This window comes from Carassius carassius, chromosome 17 (genome assembly GCF_963082965.1).
Source record: "Carassius carassius chromosome 17, fCarCar2.1, whole genome shotgun sequence".
NCBI lineage: Eukaryota > Metazoa > Chordata > Actinopteri > Cypriniformes > Cyprinidae > Carassius > Carassius carassius.
In genome coordinates, this window is record NC_081771.1 from 17,083,619 (window position 1) to 17,104,818 (window position 21,200).

Here is a 21,200-nt window from a genome sequence, read left to right on the forward strand (position 1 = left end):
CTTGGCGAAAGAGATGCGTTTTTAATCTAGATTTAAACAGAGAGAGTGTGTCTGAACCCCGAACATTATCAGGAAGGCTATTCCAGAGTTTGGGAGCCAAATGTGAAAAAGCTCTACCTCCTTTAGTGGACTTTGCTATCCTAGGAACTACCAAAAGTCCAGCGTTTTGTGACCTTAGGGAGCGTGATGGGTTGTAGCGTGGTAGAAGGCTAGTTAGGTACGCAGGAGCTAAACCATTTAGGGCCTTATAGGTAAGTAATGATAATTTGTAACTGATACGGAACTTAATAGGTAGCCAGTGCAGAGACTGTAAAATTGGGGTAATATGATCATATTTTCTTGACCTGGTAAGGACTCTAGCTGCTGCATTTTGGACTACCTGTAGCTTGTTTATTGAAGAAGCAGGACAACCACCTAGAAGTCCATTACAATAGTCCAGTCTAGAGGTCATGAAAGCATGAACTAGCTTTTCTGCATCAGAAACAGATAACATGTTTCGTAGCTTGGCAATGTGTCTAAGATGGAAGAATGCAGTTTTTGTAACATTGGAAATATGATTTTCAAAAGACAAATTGTTGTCCAATATAACACCCAGATTTCTGACTGTAGAGGAAGTAACAGTACATCCGTCTAGTTGCAGATTGTAATCTACAAGATTCTGTGTGGTGTTTTTTGGTCCAATAATTAATATCTCTGTCTTATCCGAATTTAATTGGAAAATGCATTGTTCTTCACCAAACTGTTGTTGGATTGTTGGAAGAAGTTGCTGTTGGAGGGTGTTTTCGTACCATTCTTTATTCATGGCTGTGTTTTTGGGCAGAATGGTGAGTGAGCCCACTCCCTTGGATGAGAAGCAACCCCACACATGAATGGTGTCAGGATGCTTTACTGTTGGCTTGACACAGGACTGATGGTAGCGCTCACCTTTTCTTCTCCGGACAAGCCTTTTTCCAGATGCCCCAAACAATCGGAAAGGGGCTTCATCGGAGAATATGACTTTGCCCCAGTCCTCAGCAGTCCATTCACTATACTTTCTGCAGAAGATCAATCTGTCCCTGATGGTGAGATGGCGAGAAGTGGCTTCTTTGCTGCCCTTCTTGACACCAGGCCATCTTCCAAAAGTCTTGGCCTCACTGTGCGTGCAGATGCGCTCACACCTGCCTGCTGCCATTCCTGAGCAAGCTCTGCACTGGTGGCACTCCGATCCCGCAGCTCAATCCTCTTTAGGAGAAGATCCTGGCGATAGCTGGACTTTCTTGGACGCCCTGAAGCCTTCTTTACAAGAATTGAATCTCTTTCCTCTAAGTTCTTGATGATAACTCTCAAAACTTTTGGCCACGACTGTACAGAATAAAGCACGTCAGAACCAGAAAAGAAAAAAAACTGAATAGTGTGTGATAATTTTTTCTAAGCCACTACTTCAATTTAAGTCTAAGAATATTCAGCGTTCCAAAAAAAAAAAAAAGACTTTTAGAGGTTAGCCTCTTTGTGGGTGCAACAAACCAACAGATGTTTTTTTTCTTTGCATGACATCAAAAACAATAAAAAAAAACAAGTTATATCATAGCTTTAGAAATGCTAATATTTCTTTACAATTTTATATACAATGTGTACTTTAATATTAAAATGTCAATAGAAATGCAGTGAAACGTACCATCGTGCATTTAATAAAAACATTTTCAGCTATGAAAAAATATAGTGTACTGATATAATCAGTAGTTAAGCTTCAAAAAATAAAATAAAAATCAAGATTGCACAAATATGTAGTCTGCCAGCCCACAAATTACTGATAGCCTTTTGGCTGCTCTCTCAAGATAAACATTTGCACAATGTTATTAAATATTAAAAGCACAACACTTATGACACCAGAGTAGGGGGAACTATTGCAAAATTGTTCCATTCAGAATAGTTCACAACAGCTTTGATCACTAACAATAGATGCTTCTATTGTATCAAGTATTAAGAGGGGTCGAAAAAAGTTAGCATATAGGTCTAAAACCATCCTCCAGACCAAATCATACATAAAAGGCAACAAACACCAACACTAAAACTGAGATCCCATTTTATTTAGAGGCCTCGTTTAATAGATAGGTATGAATTCAGTTTACACAAAACCCTTAAAAAAAAAAATCAACATGCAGTGATCACAAGGATAGAAAGAAGAGCCTTTAGATGGAGAACAAAGGATTTGAAAATGGAGTCTAGACCATACACTTCAAATATTCACAGTGACTCAATGTTTCTTTTCTTGTCCATGTATTCATACAGATTTTAAACATACAAGGAAGGCATTGTTCTGACACAGAACAGTCAAACATCAAAAGCTTTAGGAATTTGAAAAAAACCCTGTACTAAAGTCCAGTTTGACTTGCAGGATCCCAACATGCTGCTTCAAACCTCCATGACCACCTCATAATTTAAGGAGGTAAAGCTTATGGTCAGCTGTAGGGCTCCATGATCTTTAGTCCTAAAAGGAAAAATAAAACCCTTCCTTTTTCTGAATTTAGTTTACGTACCAATTGCCGTACCCAGGATGAGGCATTTTTTTCTGCACATTTAATGCAGTGGAGACCCGTGCTCTCTTTTTAAAACAAATAAATGCAAGACCAAATGTAGTGGAGATGAAGCTTCTCTCACTGAAGTCTTTTGAAAATCTATGTACAGATTACTCCAAGCAATATTTAAAATATCCAAAAGGAAATTACCAGACCTTTAGGTCAGTGTCTTGTAATTTCTATTATTATGAAAGAAAAAAAAGCTTCTTCGTGAAACAAAGAGAACAGCAGCTTCCTGTGGACACCCTAATACCAGCATTCCAAACAAGATTGGATGATATTCATGAGAATCAGAAATAGTCCTCAATATTCACGCAGGTGTGATATACAAAAGATACGGACCTCCAAACCAAGCCACATTCCATATCGCATGAAACAAAAGTTACTAATAGTTTTCTTATTAAGTAAGGCACTGCATTAACTTTCACTCTCTGGAATAGTGCTGTTCAACAACTCGGCTGGTTTGAGCGAGTTTAAACGTAGGCCCCTAAAGCTGCGTGGAACTCAGTGAGGCACTGGACGAGCTGTTGGAATTTTGGTCTCTCCTCAGGATCCAAGGCCCAGCAACAGGCCATCACTGCAAATCTGAAACAGAGAACACCCTCATATAAACAAAACATTTACTTTTATCAGATCGGTGACTGATTGAAGCCGTAGCAGACTGATCAAAGAAGAAAAATCTGGTCTTGAGGAGTCTTATTGGTCTTGATTACATTTGACAGCAGCAACGTTCGAAAAGGGCTTGAGTGAAAGTTTAAAATCGCCTTATCTCTCAGTTGCTATTCAGGCTTTCCAACACACAAGGCAAGCCGCAGAATATATATTCATCACTTATTCTCCGGAGGGAAAGAGTGCAAAACTGTGATTCAATACTGATTAGCTTTTCCTGCTTTCTCTGAACTGTGTTCCGGCGAGTGCACGTAAGACAATAAATCTTGCTGTGTTTGGGTCACTGACATGGTCAACAACGCTTGTTGCTTTGTAAATCCTGGCTGGTTCGGTCACCGCGGCTCCGGTTCCCTGGCTATTGCAGGATGCCGATAAGGTTCAGATTGTATGGACTTCTTGTATTCGGATCAAACTGTCCAATACATTTTCTAAAGGTTTCCTTACAAATTCATCAAGATTTAAGAAAGCAGTTGTTAATGATACTTTAGGAGCACTGCCAGTCACTCAGTAACACAAGTTCATGAGAGTTTATTTATTTTGCAATATTAACGCTGTACGTTATTCTTTAATTGATTCAAATACAGAAGTAAAATGTTTGAACAAACTCACAGTTCATCGGGGCAGTTGATGGGTTGTGCTATTCTGTAGCCGTCCTTCAGATAGGCAGCCATCTCGAAGGGGTCGATGTCAACATAAGGAGTCTGTCCCAAGGTCATCAGCTCCCAGAGAGTAACCCCAAAAGCCCACTGCAAGGAAGCAACACACAAGAGCTCAGAGCAGGCTGAGTGACACTCAATTATTGAAACCGAAAGATGATCCCTCCCTTTCGACAAGTGATGAGATCACTTGAGCTGGACATTTAGTAAACAAACATAGTTTTTACAGATCAGTATTTGAAGGCAGTAAGAAAGTTCTATTAGAATCTTCATCTAGGACATATGGGAAGCTTCTTGGAGAGATTCACAGATGATGTGTGTGTGTGTGTGTGCGTGTGTGTGTCCAGATATTTATGATCAAATAAGAATAAATAACAATAATTTGTTTTTTAAAATGCTGTTTTTAAAGATTCATGTTCACAACATCTTTAAGAACAATTAGTGCTATGTTTAATCATTTTTAAATCAAAACATTAATAAATATTTCAAAATATAATCCTTATATAATAAAAATGACGATTTTAAGTGGTTTTCTTATTATTATCCATTTATATTTAATATAAAAGTTAATATAAAACCAATCAAATAAATAATTATTGGCTTATCTGCATCCGTCAGAATTTTAAATATCAGAGCATTCCTTTAAACAGAGAATCATGACAAATTATGTAACTGCAGAAAAGCATATAAATATGAGAGAAAAAAAGTGCCCCTAACTGGATTTGTTTGAGCCATGAGGGCCCCGTTAGGCCATTTTAGGGCCACTGGAAGTTTTTTGGAAACAAAGCATTCCACTAACACAAAAGAAGGAAATGTGGATTCTTTCCATGGACACAATCACAGCTTGTTCACGGAGACATTTAAGATGCTTCACATCTAATAAATAAGCCGCCATGCCCGTTTAACATACATGAAGATTGTTGTTTTACATCATTAGCTATGAAACAAACTGAAGTGCAAATTAGTGTAATTACAGCTCTTATTATAATTAATGTTCTAGTCAATCAAGTTGATTCGATGGCAGTCAATAATCTTGGATACAAAAAGCAATGAATATAAAAAGCTGCATTACTTTACAAACAGTTCTATACGTGTATGCCCTTCAGCGAGATGTGTTGGAAAATGCTAAACAGTAAAAGTACTGTAAAAAATAATGTTTCGCTTGAGGGCAACACACACTTGACTGCAGAACGCACTTGAAATTAATTCTCCCTATTCATTAAAAGACAACCATGCCCAGCTTTCCTTTCCAGACATTTAAAAACAGACAGGCTTCTTTACATATAAAAGGATGTTGTCTTCCACACTTAATGTGTTTTTTGTTTGTTGGTTGTTGAGAGGCTATGAGAGGTAAAATTGGGCGCAGAGCAAAATTGACATCCACTGGTGATCTAGCATTTTGGCTTAAGTCTCAATGGGTGGGTGGTATCCTGCACTACCGGCCCTTACGGTAAACAAATCTCCTGCATATCCTAGTAAATGAGTACATTTCCATACCAGGCCACTGCTCATCACCAGCTCCTATTGTATTCTAATAAACAACGCTTTAATAATTGTTCCTGGCATGAGGGAAGCACCAGCTACTATTGTTCTGTTAGATTGAAAGGATGCAGAGGTCAGATCGCCGACAGGTTTTGGTCTGGTATGTCATTTATGAGGCAGCCAGGCGGCGTTCAGTCCTTCCTGACTGTCTAGGGTGGGTTGTTTCCTTGGCACTTTGAGTGAGACAGACGGGAACGTACAGTGTGTTGCCAGACAAGCAAAGTTTTCTCCCCCATTCCCTTTTCCCACAAATACAAAAATGTGGGTTGAGGGTTGAGTTTTATTAAAAGGATAGGTCACACAAAAATGTAAATTGAGTCCTCGTTTACTCACTTTTATGTTGTTTTGACACCACACTTTTTTTTTGGAGACATTACTGTCCCTCCACTGAAAAATATGGAGGATGCACAAGCTTCCTAGTTCTTGCATGATACATAAGAATAAACATCATTGCTTCTCATGCATCAAGAATGCATAGTTTTCATTATCATATCTGATGTGGTCCATGTAATGTGCATTGATCAATATTTATATGTGAATAAAAGCCTAAATTAAATCAGTTCACCATATAAAGTGTCAATTCATAAGCATTATTCCCTTTTTTTTGACAATGTCTTTATGAACTCTGTGAAGCATTAACTTTCTGATTTAATGGCCTTTCAACAGAGATTCAGAGATTTCATTTGTTTCATAGATAAAGTCTTTGGAGTTTGGAACAACAGAATAAGTAAATGGTGGTAATTTCACTTGAGTGAACTCTCCCTTTACCTTGCACTGTGTGCATATGCTTCCAAATTCTCTGAAATTTGATTGTACATCTATTACAGGACTATTATTCTGAACAAACATATTAGGGAAATTCAAATGTATGTTCACTGTGATATTGCTGAATGCAGCTGACAATACAGGCCTCAACAAGTTCATGGGCACCTAAAGCATGATTACTGTAATTGTCAGCAGTAACAATGCATGATGGAGCAGACCTTATGACGTCAAAGATGTTATGCAATTTTAAATCTGTTACCAGGATCTGGGACACAGTCACGAATCTTAAAAATAATAATGATTTTACCAGTGCCATAAGACAATACTAAAAGGGTAAAATTCTTTTAAAGGCAAATTATCCAAAGGAAGAAAAAAAAAAAAAAAACATTAGAGAACACCTGCTGCTGGTATGAAACAAAATATTATGTGAGTGCATGTAAAGAGTCGGTTTCAAAAAAGTCAAAGAAGCAGTGATTCTTACCACATCACTGGCACTAGAGAAGTCATTGTTAAGCAAACTCTCCAAAGCCATCCAGCGAACGGGTCGGTTCTCATTGTCCCCGAGGCAGTGATAGTCCATAGGAAAGAGATCACGGGCCAGCGCATTGTCTGTGATCTTCACTTGCATACTGTTATCAATTCTACAAAAATAAGTATATAATTAAAAATAATAATGATAAATAAATAAATATATATATATATATATATATATATATATATATATATATATATATATATATATATATATATATATATATATATATATATATATATATATATATGCAAATGGATGATAAAGAATGCATGGAGAGAATAAATGAAATGATTTATGCTTCATTCAATATTTTTCTTTTATTTATTTGCCAATTATCAATTACATAACTGTGATAATGCACATCTCAACAGTCATTATCATAGTTTTGGCAGAGAGTATTTTTCTTTTCTTTTTTCTTTTTTTTATAACCAAAAAAAAAGCAGCTTCATACTGACATTTGAGGGCAGTTGATGTAAAATGGTAAATTGCGGGAGAAAATTAGGTAAAAATGGCACTTACACACAGTTTCTGGCAGCCAGGTCTTTGTGAATAACCTCTCTCCGTGCCAGGTAGCTCATCCCACATGAAATCTGTATTGCCATGTGGACCAGGTCTTGTTGAGAGATTGCCTGTGTGGGCAGCAAGAGAGAGAGAGAGTGGACTAAATTTTTAGTACATTTTAATAATAGAGGTCCAACAAGAGAAACCAAAAGACACAAAAAGTGAGACGCATGACAAGTGGGTAAACAGATGCTTGTGGTTATGGTTCACCTCTGTGGAAACCAGACTTGATGGAGCAACAAGTTCCTGTGCTGAATCTCATTTGGTAGGAAGAGTCTGATGCCTGATGTAATGACAGTTACCTCACTAAACCTAAACCCTTTAGGAGGGAGTGGCTCAACTGCAGGCATCCTTGTATAATCTATCTTGAGTAAGACACAACAAGAAACTCTGGGTGCTAACTGACAAGGACATATCAAGATGAGTGGCCTTTTAGATGAACTATACAAAATAATTGCAGTGCATGACAAACTCAGGTGTCAGATGAGTTCAATGGTGCATGCTCATTCCTGTTTGTTCAGTGCGAATCTGGTTAGAGTGATGAGACTGAAATGTTTACTCAAGAGAGAATACATGTCGTACATGTAGAAGGTAGGGATGGGTCAATGAGAGTGCTTTGTAAATCTCAAGCTTTTCTTTTAAGCTGTCATGACTTAAGGGGGATCGATTTAGACACGTAACTTCTCTGAGAGGGTGTGCTTTAGTCTGCCAGCAGTTAACAGCAAGTGTGTTTCTGTCAACATGCTAAACCCTCTTTGAAATGTCAAGATTGTAATTTATTCCCATTTGCAAATCACTCAAGAGAAATTATTTAGGTTTAGCTGATAATTATAAATGTCCAATATTACAGTGTTAAAAAAAAAACTAAATGCTGTTAAAATGATGCCATATTATGACCTATTATGCCCTTTTACAAGATGTAAAATAAGTCTCTAATGTCTCCAGAGTGTGTATGTGAGGTTTTATATCAAAATACCAACAGATAATTTTTTATATCTTGTTGAAATTGGCACTTTTAGGGTATGAGCCAGAATGCACCGTTTATGTCCCTTTAAATGCAAATGAGCTGGTGCTCCCACCTCACTTTTCAGAAAAGTGCGGCGCTTCAAGAACTCATGCTCTGGCATACCTGTGTAATACAGTTTAACTGGTGGTGGCCATGTGACCAAATTCATATTGCTTTGAAAAGTAATTTTAACTACCACATTCCTATTTACGATCATTCTAGTAGCATGAGAAAGCAGCATCAGTGAAAACAGGCAGAGACAGTGGTAGCTTTAGCAACATTAGCCTTACAGAGAGCCAAGAAGATCTTTTGGAAAACAAAATATGATGCATGATGCTTTGTCTGTAGTCTGGACGTTGGTGCACAAAGTGTTGGTATCAATCCCTCTTTCATATGCAACCTTTGCACAACTCGTTTGTGAGGCAGTCCAGCGTAAAAAATGATAAGCACAAGCATATAGGAAAATTTTACCCTCAGGAAAATGATAGTTAACCATCGTGTCCTCAGCGGTCTATGGAGACTATGTTCGTTGGTGCATCCCAACACTTGTAATGCCACTTTTGCACTGACATTGTACCTCCAGCAGCTACAGCAAGGAAACTGTAATGCCACTCACTCAGGGCAGTGTCTATGCTAATAGGGCAGAGACCATCACAGATGGGGGGGGGGGGGGGCCTTTCCAGAGTATGACGTCATAATAGGGAGAAATCTGGAACCGCTCATTTTTATGATTTACTGGGATTCTAAAAATGAGTGGGTGGATTTTTACCATTATAGGCTGTTTTCACACACTGCGGACACACAAATGTGTTCAAACACATTATAAAAAGTAAATCTTTACATTCTATGGCACCTTTAAAATGCTACAAGTGAATTAAGGCATCACATTGGGGTGTTGAAATTAATCATTGCATCGATGCATTGTGATGCGGATGTGGATGATGCAGTAATAGACCATACCCAATTATAGCCTATGACGTCATTAGCATATGTGTTTGTCACGCGAGTATTAAAAATGCACTCTCTATTGTCTCTGCTAGAGACAAACACGGCCTCATTGGACAGAATATGCGCTGTGATTCGTACGTTCACTTTTGTGTTTGATTGTCCTGAAGCTCGTGGCTATGGTGAAATGCACTTGCATCTACTTTTATGATACGAAATTGATGATGTAAATAGTCTGTTTTGAGAACAGGACAAAACATCTAATATGTGGAAATAGATCTTTGTATTAGTGTGAATGCAGTCTATTAAGCGGTCAGTGTATGTGATCTTAGTAATAATCAAATAGCTATAAATGCTGAGAAAAAAGAAAAACCCTTTCGATACTTGAAGCTCTCCCAGATACTGATAGTACTTTTTGGTTATCACTTGTAATTTATTCATTTTGAATGCAAAGGTAATCTAAAAGTGAAAACAGGGGAATTACCATGCACTAGTATACAACACTGGCTGATATACAATCATTTAAAAGTCTATTGTCACAATAGCTGCATTTATTTGATCAAAAATACAGTAAAAACTGTAATATTGTGAAATATTATTAGAAATTAAAGGTGGGGTATGTATTTTTCAAAAACGCTTTAGAAAAAGAGTCGGGCCGTGTACCAAAACAAACTTGTAGCCAATCAGCAGTAAGAGGCGTGTCTACTCATGATGTGGAGAAGAGAGCGCTCAGCGCACAGGATGGACACTAGCCGAGCTAAGTGACGACAGAAAGATAAGAGATGTTAGAAATTTGTTAGATACTCAATGATTTGTATGCTTCCTCTCACACACCGAGAAACAATGACACACACACATACACACACACACACACACACACACACACACACACACACACACTAACACTTACAAGAATACATATACAGGAGTTATCAGAATTATCTTTAAATGTTAGCTATCAGTTTATATGTTCGTTTGTCCAAGTGATTTGTATTTGGCACTTGTAATCGTTGTGACATTCTTTACTTGCAAAATAATAATAATAAAAAAACGAAAGTTAGATAAGAGATGCCGGATAAAAAACAAAAGACCTATTTATATGATTCCTCTACATTCAAGCACTGATATGTATTTATTAAATGCTGGTCTATGTGCAGTAATGCACATAGAACACAATGTTGCACTTTCCTAGGGCGTTAACTTTTAAAAACTGTTCTCGCATACTGCTCCATTCAGTCTGTCTCTGTCCAGATGTTTGATCAGCATCTGGTGGACAGGGTACGAGACCCTTAACCAGCCTAATTATACAGTGCTACCTTAAGACTGACTAGTCATTCAGACAGAGCCATTTTCAAAGTATGTTGTTTTGCAAGGACATAGATCTAAGATTCAGTTAAGGTGAGAGGTGAAAATTTTGGCAGTAAATACTAAAATAAATCATCCACTTTCACTGCCAAAATGCAGGGTATTAAATATAGCATGGTAGTTTACATGATTTATGCTTTTACAAAAAAAAAGACAATTGTGCATTGAGGCAAGAAGTCTAACAACACTGTCACAACAAGCTTGGTCTTGAGGAGGAAAAATTGACAGCTTAACAATTTTAAGAATACACTGGTCTGACTGATCCAATATATGTAATCTTGTCTTTGAAGAGGGTTCAGTGGCAGCTAAATGAAAGGGCGCCAAGGGTTAACATCACAAAGGCTCGATTGTGAACAGTGAACTACTGTAAAGCACCTATCATAGAAAGTTCACTCGATGTTGACAGAGGATCTGCACAATGAATTCACTGTTTGGAAGAAGGCAATTAAATCAGGATAATCTGAACACTCCAGGTGTTCTGCTGGAGGGTCTCTAATATAAACACCTGCCTCAGACTGATTTATAGCTAACAGCAGGAGGAGTGTCATTATGCTACTTAGCATTAGCTGAATGAATTCACACTGTTCAAAAATCACCCTGTGCAATGTCGATGCAGTTTAAATGTTGCATGTTAAATAAAACAACCAATAAAATAAGTTAGCTGTTTTTTTTTCAACTAAATTAATATCAGAGAAATGAAGGAGTGCTCTGATCTCGATCAAACTCTTTGATTATACAAACATAAATGTATTAGGTAGACTTGGTCAAGCTTATAGTGGAGTTATGTCACTTAAAAATAAAATAAAAAATACATTTGTGGAAGTCTTACCTGTGGGTTATTGGCCTCAGCAAGCTTACATTGGCGCAGGAAAAGCTTAAGATTTCCCCAGTTCATGTAGGGCAACAGGACCATGGGCTTCTCACCATCTTCTATACACACGTGGCTGATGGGTAACAGGTTCCTAAGAGTGAACAAACCAGAAAAATAGAAAAATAGGTTAATATTCCAAACACATTTCAGCAGGAAAACACAAAACAAGTGCAGAACTACACAGTTAATGAGTGGGGACTGGGGAATACAATTAAAACAAGAATTAGAGAAATAACTTACTGGTATTAGATTCCCACTAGCAATGATACACAAAGTAGACAGGAAGTGACATGTTACCTAAGGTAGTTGGTCTGTACAAGACTAAATTTCAATCAGTGATTCATTTCTGACGAGAAATCTTTAAAGTCACGGGCTGCGCTGACCGTTTAACCTCAGACATGGCTCTGCGTGACTGCAAAGCTCGGAACACTCAGGACAGGATATGGGTCTGAGCCCATCCCAAAAGTCAACCAGGCGGGAAACGGAAGAATCTAGGGCCCTAGGGCCCTAGGACCTTAGGGCTGTTGTTATGCTGCTATATTAATATCAGGAAAATGATTATGAATAAAGATGAAGTGATATCAAATATTATGTGAGGTGATACTAATAGATCAACACCGGGATTACAAAATTAGTACTCGGTTTAAAAAATGTATTTCCATTGCAGTTCATGTCAAAAGTACAGCATATTCATTTTGTTAGTATTTTTGTTCAGTATGAATTTTTAGTTTTCATATAAAAAAATATAACAAATGGCCAATAAATGGCTGATATTAAAATTATTTTCTAAATAAAATAAAGAAATAAGGCAAAAAATATATACAAAAAAAAAAGTAAATAGAAGTAATAGAACATTTTTAACATTCACTAAAAAATATATATATTTAACTGTTCAACCACAAATATATATATACTTAAGCCTCACTTCAAGTTACTCTGAAATATAAATTCCTGATCAATTTTTGTAATATCTGTTGCTATTAGATAACCGGTGTAGTACCAGTAAGTCTCTATATTAGTGTATATTAAATGCCCGGGCCTTGGATCCAGAACTGGATTAGTTCAGTTCCTTTATCAGACAGCCAACACCAGAGAACAACTGGTCACTGGATTTGTGAAGTGTATTTTAGTGATCTATTTACACTAGTTTTTGTCTTTATAATAGATAGTTTTAGTTGACTGTGATGTGAGGATACAAAGTGGTTAGCAATGATGACACAAAGTATTGCACAATGCATTTCTATGAAGGTAACTTGGTAAACAAGAGGATGACAGTAATTCACACAGCAGTGGAAGTGTGTAGATAAGTAGTCAAAGAAAGGTCGTAGTTGCAACTGTGGTCATCATATTGTTGTCACACCATTCAAACATTACACAACATGCTTCCACTGTGGACAAGGTAATTTACCTTTCATGTAAGTATGGTAATTTATATTAATATACACAAGTTTATTATGTCATCATCTCGAAACCTCTAATCAGCATGTGTGTTTGATGATGCTACAGGGATTTTTTGTTATGTGTAGTGAATTCTATAGGTAGTCCGTGCTCAAAATGTAGGAACCCGTGATAAGGTCACTGTGATTCAAAACACATCTATGGCAAGCTTTGTTCATATACAGTATGAAAGGATTGGATTAAAGCTGAAGTTTAACACACACACACACACACACATATATATATATCACACATAGTAAATAAAACACAAATGTTTCTTCACAAAACTTGGTTCAGGATTAATATTGCAAATAAATAAAAAACGCGATAATAGGAGAATGACATAGCAGTTTTTGCAATAGAGCAAGTTCTTCAAGCATCATGAAAGCAGCATATAGTGGTTGTAACTCACCTGTGATGAAGGCCACGTAGTTTACAGCTTTCTGTAAGCATCATGGTCACCTGTACCTCTGAGGCGTGATCTGCAAGCCAAATGCAAGAGTCAGGGATGTGTGACGCAAACCTGGACAACCCAATCTGGAGGGAAACTTGGGAAAATCGACTGACAAAGCCTTCTCATCCCTCCACACACCCAATCAAAACCAAGTAAACCTTCAAAGATCTGGAGAAAACCTGATCCTAAATGTCAAGCAGCACTAACGAATGGAGGAAATATTTGATCATTTAGTCAAATTCATTAGCTATGATTGAAGTCATTTTGGTATAAATCGCATTTAAAAAAAAAAAGAAGAAAAAGCTGGATGGAAATGCCAAGATGCGCAATAAATTCTAAAAATTTGCATTGAAAAACAAAGCACTTATGCACTCAACTAAATGGGATAAATATCTTATCTGGTAAGAAAACATTTAGTAAAGCATAAACTATGATGGAAACACTTTTTCAAAATAATTTTTTTTACCTCTTAAAGGGATACTCCACCCCAAAATGAACATGTTGTCATTAATCACTAAATTAATCACTTAATCATGAACTATATATTCTTGTCTAAGACTCCTAAATAGATATTTTACCAATGTTGTAAAAAATTATGTAGGAAAAGTAATAGATTAATTTATTACAAGAGTGCACCTCAAAAATCCACATCATAACAGAAGTTCTGACCTTTGTCAAAAAAAAAGAAATCCGTTGCTTTTTTTCTCTATCACACTTTAGAAATCATCCGAAATTATATATCACTTGAAAACTTAAAATCTCAAAAGTCATCCTTTGAAACCAATTTCAAAATCAGACATTGCATTTCCATGAAAATGGTTCATCAATATTATGTTACAAAATGTTTTCAGCTTAAGTTTAATTTGTAACTTTGGATGGAAACATAGCTACTGTCAGATTAAAAGGATTGCGTCATTATTCCCTTAAACTTTTTTCCATGCAATTACAATGAATACGGATTATAGCTTTCGAAAATAATGCAAAAAAGGGGTCATACATTGTTTTTTTATTTGTTCCTCACAAAATGCTTTCCTTTGGCAGATGAACTATTTCTATGATGCATTGGTCAGCATTTTTGGAGTCACAATACTTTATTTTTAGATTCACCGTTTCAGTTCCGGAGAAGGTAAGCCATAGAGGCCTAATCCATTTTTTTTTTTACTGTGAACTATCCATTTAAAAGAACATTTAAGTGAAAACTCTGTTGAATCTTATTTGATCTGTTTTGCCCCATCAGGCAAGTCCTTGTTAGTAAAAGGTTCATGTAGGTCCTGAACAACCCTCCACCTTGCACTTGAGAAAGTTTGATTACTTTAAAAGCAGCCTAACTCCTTTCAGCCAGTCTCACAGATTGCTGACTGAGTGAATACATTTAGAATGAGTTCACAGAGGTCTGGTTTTATCTTGGAGCACAGCTTTTGACGGATGCTTGGAGAGTATGTGTGAAGTGTATTGTTTCCTGTCCCTTGGGCAAGGGCCGGGGTGGAAACTGAACAGATTGGCACAGTAGAGGCTCGTACAGTGGCATTGTCTGGTGGTTGGCACCAGTCCTGCGCTGGGTAAACAGAGCACAAGGGCAATTAAGTGGTGACGGGAAGTGCTTAAGTTTCTCATGGCATTTCCATTTTCTAGAGAAACTGATGTCATAACTGATAACTATATTATTAATTATAAAACACCCCATTTTCATTATTGCATTATGAACTTTGGAAATTCAAAAAAGGGTTCATTATCACAAACAATCCCAAATGATTTTCCTGAGAAAAGAGAGAGTTCTTTTTAATCATGTTGAGAAAATTATTTTAAATGGTTCATTTTAGAATATCGTACTCTAGGGACTAGTGTTGTCAAAAGACCCGGTACTTCGGTACCAAGTCGGTACTAAAAAAATTGAAATGTGACGGTACCAGATTTCTTTAAGTACCGGTAGTACCGAGGTCCCGTTCAAACCTGGTTCAGCGCTATGATTTCCGCGAAGCAGAAAATGAGGACGGAATCTCAAAATCCAGTCATGAAAATGAAACTTACATTTTAATATGGACAGTCATGGAATTTGTCAAAGTTAGCATAAATTAATCAAATCAAATCTCCATATGGACCAGTATCTGTAAATGTTAAGCCGCAAAAGTTGCTTGAAATATGAATCCGTGTTCTGCGCGTCTGTGTGAATTAATGAATGGCAGAGACGTGCGGGTTTGTTTACTACATAGACCGAAGCGCAGGACCCTTGCATTAATTTCAGCATCTGAGCTTCAGTTCTCTCTCCATCAAGCGATCTTTTTCAGTTTCTCACACATGCAAAAGAGAGAGAGAGCGAGAGTCTTGCCACGCTGAATCGACACGCTATATGTAAACTATTCTTTATTGTCTTTTCCTGTAATGGAGTTCATTTAGATTTATTCATATTCATTTTTGAACAAGCAGAAGACCGGTTTCTCCGTTAGTGGGCGGAGCTAATGCGCAAATGGCAATTTCATTGGCTGGCGCTGATTTAGTACCGTCCCCGTTTTGATTTCAGCAAATCAGTTTGACCGAACGCAGACAACGTGATTAATATTCATGAATCCATCAGCTCATCAATTCATAGTGCATTGGATATACATTAGTATGATAGTAGAATTAGTAGTAGTATTATCTTTTAATAATAATTAATATGATCTATTACTATTTTTTTACAGAAACCCTCAATGACCCAAAATATCTTAAGCATCACCACCAGTCTTAAGTTCAGTTAAAATGACAAATATGCATTCATTAGGCCTAAAAGTTAATTTTTACATAAAGGCATTTTGCTAGAAATATTACTATTATTTAGTAAAATGTATGTGATACTGCTACTACTGTTGAAAAAATTTATAAAACTTTATTTTTTAAAGAAATAAATCACAATATTTCTTCCATGTTTTAATTTTAATAGAAAATCCCCTTTATTTACCAGAAATAAAATGTGTTTAAATTTCATAAATTAAAAGACAAATTAAATTTGGTTGAAACTTGTTTACTGTTTTTCATAATTATATAACTTGTAGAAAAACTTTAAACACAATTGTAAATAAGTATAAAGAATGGCATTGGTTTTATTTTTAGTGCTAAAAAGTTTTTTTTTTTTAATTAGCATATTTTTGTGTTTTGCTTTGGTACCGAAATTGGTACCGAGAACCGTGGATTTTCACTGGTATCGGTACAGAATACTGAAATTTTGGTACCGTGTCAACACTACTAGGGACATATCAAATGAGAGTTAAAAGAGAGGATTCACCTTTCACTGCTTTCACAAAGACTTGTTTCTCTTTGCTTGGGTCCTTCTCGTCAAGCAAGACTCCATGAAAAATGCGGCCAAAGGTCCCTGAGGATCAAAAAAAAAAAAAAGTAACTTTAGGTAAACGGCCGACATTACTAAATCTCTATCTTAGGTAATAGAAATATACACAGACTGAAATGCACAGGTTCTCACACAAAAGGCTGGCCAAAAAATTTATTAAATAAAAAAATATAAAACTTATACACACACACACACACACACACACACACACACATATATATATATATATATATATATATATATATAAACATAAACACAACGGCAAGTAAACAGGCTGTCAGACTAATTTTGCGATCCCTCCCATGCATCTCACAAACATGACATGTTTGATACCATCTCTGATTTAAACTTCAGTAGCAAAATCTAGAGTACGCACGTTAGATAGTTTGAACTGATTCACAGAAATGAATCAGTCTTAATGAATCACTCAATGTTTCAATGAACAGTGTTAGGGTTAAAGGACTGCATTTATCATTCATATATTTTACATATCATGAAAAGTTAAAACTAAAATTTTTCTATATGTCCTCCGCTTCTAGTTTCACTGCATCTTTGGGATAAAACAACATGCCAACTTTTGCACAGCAGGTCTGAACAGGTATCTTGGATGACCTCTGAGAATAAACATAGCATGGATTTACCAGCAGGCGCAGGACAGTCTCTCACCTTTTTTGGTGTTCTACAAACAGTTGGACATAACTGTAGTTCTCATAAGCTCAGATGACACCATGTAATGGGTCAGTGTATCTCGCAGCGCAGTAGACCTCAGAGTAGGCTGACTTAGGGGTAGTGTTACTAATGCTAGGGGCCAGCAACACATTGTCTAATACTTTTCCCTTTTATCGATCCTTATCCCCTCTCTTGCTGCAATGCTTGTTATAACATGCCACTTTACCTTAAAAAAACCTGTTTTAATTCCTGCTTGTAATTACCATTGAGTTGTCTTTATTTAAATAGGAACACTAATGAATGCAAGCATATTGTGATCAATAGCGTCAAAGGAGCTTTAGGAAAAAGGGTCACAACATTTTGGGAAACAAAATTATGTAAGGTGTGATAGTGTGCATGTTACTTGTACTGGTAAAAACTAAATGACTAATGACTGAACAAAAGAACATGTTCCATGGATGGTGTGTTAATTGGTTGCAATGCAGAACTTGCATCTTACCTTCCAAAAAAAAAAAAAAACCAAAAGCACACACATTGCATTATACATTACGCAACCAGCTGGTTTCTGTTTCAGTTGCTTTAGGTAGTTTATGATGAACTGGATAAGTGAAAGGATAAGTGCAGTCACACTTGAGAGGAGCATGATCATTATGCTGAACATCATGGTGAAATTCTTAGTAGGAAGACGTCTTTAATGGTTGCTTAAGTTGTGTCAAGAAACTAAGCACTGAATGTCAACATGCACTCTGTTTTACAATGAAAAGGCAAGGTTACACAGCTCGGGAATGGCCCAGACATTACATCATTATAGACCTAAAATGTACTCTTATCCAAGTACGTGACCATCGATGCAAGATCAATTTGACCTGCATTGCTTCGTCCTGAAAAGTTCACGTCTGTTAAAGTTAGACATCCCTAGCTCTCCTTGGAGTGTTCAATAGAGAAGTAGCAATACTATCATTCAAATTGTTTTCTATCTAAAAATTAAAAAAAAAAAAAAAAAATCCATCCATCCATCTAGCTATCGAATTTCTTAGCAACACTCAAGCAACTATCCAAACAAACCTAGCAACCACCCCAGGTACCCTAGCAACCACAAAGAAACACCCTAGCAACCACATAGAAATACCCTAGTAACCACCCCAACTACCTACATATATCCATCCATCTATGTAGGTCATTGAATCTGATTAGACCGTTAGCATCTCGCTCAAAAATGAAGAGTTTCTATATGTATATATTTTTTTCTATTTAAAACTTAACTTTTCTGTAGTTACATTGTGTACTAAGACCGACGGAAAATGAAAAGTTTAGATTTTCTAAGCCTATATAAAAAAATAGTCACCACTACACAAACTATCTGGAGACTATTTTCAGGCACTGTGTAATATCACTGCGCCTGCTGCACTCATGGTACAGCAGCAAAGTTCCTTGATTATTACGCCGGAACGAGAGTATATTTCCTAGCCATATCAGCCTAGAAAATCGCAACTTTTCATTTTCCGTCGGCATGTTCTTTAAAGGGTTAGTTCAGCCAAAAATGAAAATGATGTCATTAATGACATCATTTTCATTTTTGGGTGAACTATCCCTTTAAGCTTCTAAAACTACTTTAAACTTCAAACTACTTCAGACTGAAAACCATCCAACTTTAAACTTTTTTTTTTTTTTTCACTTTCTAAACTTTTTTTTTTTATCTAGTTCTGATATGTCATTCAAAATTGTTTTTGTTCATTACTCCTAAGCCTACAATAACACCTACAACTTTTAAAACGGATTTTAAAGCTTTTAAAGCTGATTATGTTCTCCATTTGAAAATTCAGTATACTGTTAATATCATTATTGCTGCTTCTGTTATTATTAAACATGGTTTAAATTAATGGTTAACGTTGATTTCATGTCCATGCTTCACTCGAGCCTATCGTATGGTTTTACAAGATGTTTGAACCACTTTTTTGATACTTTTAGGGCTGTAGCTATCGAATAATTTAGTAATCGAGTATTCTAGCAAAAAATTCCATCAATTAATCGAGTAATCGGATAAAATGTGTTTTTGCTTAATTAGTGCAATATTAATTATGCAAGATAAAATAAGACTCCTGGGTCTCTTAAAGTGAACTACTAAGTTTCCTTTTTTAGAAAAAAATTATTTTTTAAATGCATAGATTGCAGTGCATACATCAAAAAAAAAAAAACATTTAATTATTACCCATTGTTTCTCTGTCTGTACTTGTACTGTGAACAACGACAATAAAGTTGACAGATGAATTAAGTGCATTTAAGTGCCATTCAGTTGGGGTTTTAAATAAAGCATTTTCTGAGATGCACATTAAACATTAAACACATAAAACATTAATTTAATTTATCTTTTAATTATTGAAAATTAACAACTTTTTGGTAAACAAAGGGGATTTATTAAAAAAAAATAAAACATGGAAGAAATGTTGTGTGATTAAACCTTAAATTTATTTTTTTATTTTAGTAGTAGGCTATGTACATTCTGCGGAACAATAGTCTTTAACCAGACTTTTATTTTGACGGGTTGACGTACCTTTACAGTTCTGTGTATGTGATGTGACGCTAATTTTACTCAAATCAAACGGTCAAATGCTCATGAAGTGACTGTCAGAGCAGTTCTGGAGATGTTCTTCATGTGTTCACGTCCTTATTTAGTGAGACAGCAGACGCCGAAATTACCGCAAGTGGTTCAGTGTGTGTTTGATAAAGGAAGACGCGCTTCTGCTCCATTCATTAACAGAGACACGCAGAAGTTGCAGGATTCATATTTAAACAGATTGTTCCGGCTTAATATTTACAGATATTAGTCCATATCGTGATTTAATGTAAGTGCAATGACCTATTTTTGATTAATTCATTCAAAATTTGGCAAATTCCGTGCCATTCCGCGTTAAACTGTAAATTCTGTTTTAATGACTGGATTCCGCAATTCCCTCCACGTTTTCTGCATTGCGGAAATCATAGGGCCCTAGTTGTGGTATGCCAGCTCTATCAATGGACACACACCACGACGTTCTCTTTACGTTTGCCCACGCCCTCAAGTCAAAACACTGCTGACTCCTTGCAGTATGCGATTTTGGACACAGCGCTTGTGTCTCCGCTTTGTGGGTGACGTAAACGTGTTGTGTCACATTAAAAAAACTCATTATGAAAGAAACTGACGTGAGATTTAAAATAAATTAAAAGAGGCTTCGAGGCAGAGGAATTTGCCTCGATCATTTTTTGTAATCGAGTTACTCGAGGAATCGTTTCAGCCCTAGATACTTTCAAGTTGCTTATTTTGTCATTTTAGAGCTTGACAGCCCTTCATTTCTCATTCACCCTCATTATATGGGAAATAGTAGCAAGGATATTTTCCACAAATTCACTTTTTGTGTCGCACAAAAGAAAAGGTAATACGGTTTGGGACAGCAAAAGGATAAACAGTCAATTTTTAATTTTTGATTAAAAGGAGCCATGCCCTTGTGTTTTTGGCCTTAGTATTACCACAAAGCAGTTGCAGACAACATTTAATAAGTAAAAGAACTTTGAAAATTTTACTTTCGCATAAGGCCATATTAAATAAAAAGTACTGAGCTGGTCATAAGAAAACACACAAAAGCAAATGGGCCCTTCAGAAAGGATTAATCTGACATTCCCCCAAATGTCCAATAAAATTGGTTTAATCAGATTAACCAGCTTTATTTAGCCAAATCAGCACTTAAAACACAACACAATAAACCCTTATAAATAATAAAACAGCTTCATCAAGCTTGTGGGCACACATACAAAATGAAAGTCTCACTGATGGAAAAAACATGCAACAGAGGCAATTACTGCATTGAGATTTT

At 36.3% G+C, this 21,200-nt stretch overlaps 1 protein-coding gene across 2 annotated transcripts in view; it reads right to left on the minus strand.

The window, feature by feature from the left end:
• Positions 1–2,045: 2,045 nt before the first annotated feature.
• Positions 2,046–21,200, minus strand: part of LOC132161234 (tyrosine-protein kinase RYK-like) — a 62,873-nt gene continuing 43,718 nt past the window's right edge. For both annotated transcript variants that reach the window (XM_059571153.1, XM_059571154.1), the window contains 7 exons: positions 16,621–16,707; positions 13,320–13,389; positions 11,429–11,561; positions 7,242–7,351; positions 6,669–6,828; positions 3,834–3,970; positions 2,046–3,140 (listed from right to left, as the gene is read on the minus strand). In XM_059571153.1, the coding sequence (XP_059427136.1) occupies positions 3,029–3,140; positions 3,834–3,970; positions 6,669–6,828; positions 7,242–7,351; positions 11,429–11,561; positions 13,320–13,389; positions 16,621–16,707 (809 nt within the window). In that variant the 3' untranslated portion in view covers positions 2,046–3,028. The remainder of the gene's footprint in view (positions 3,141–3,833; positions 3,971–6,668; positions 6,829–7,241; positions 7,352–11,428; positions 11,562–13,319; positions 13,390–16,620; positions 16,708–21,200) is intronic.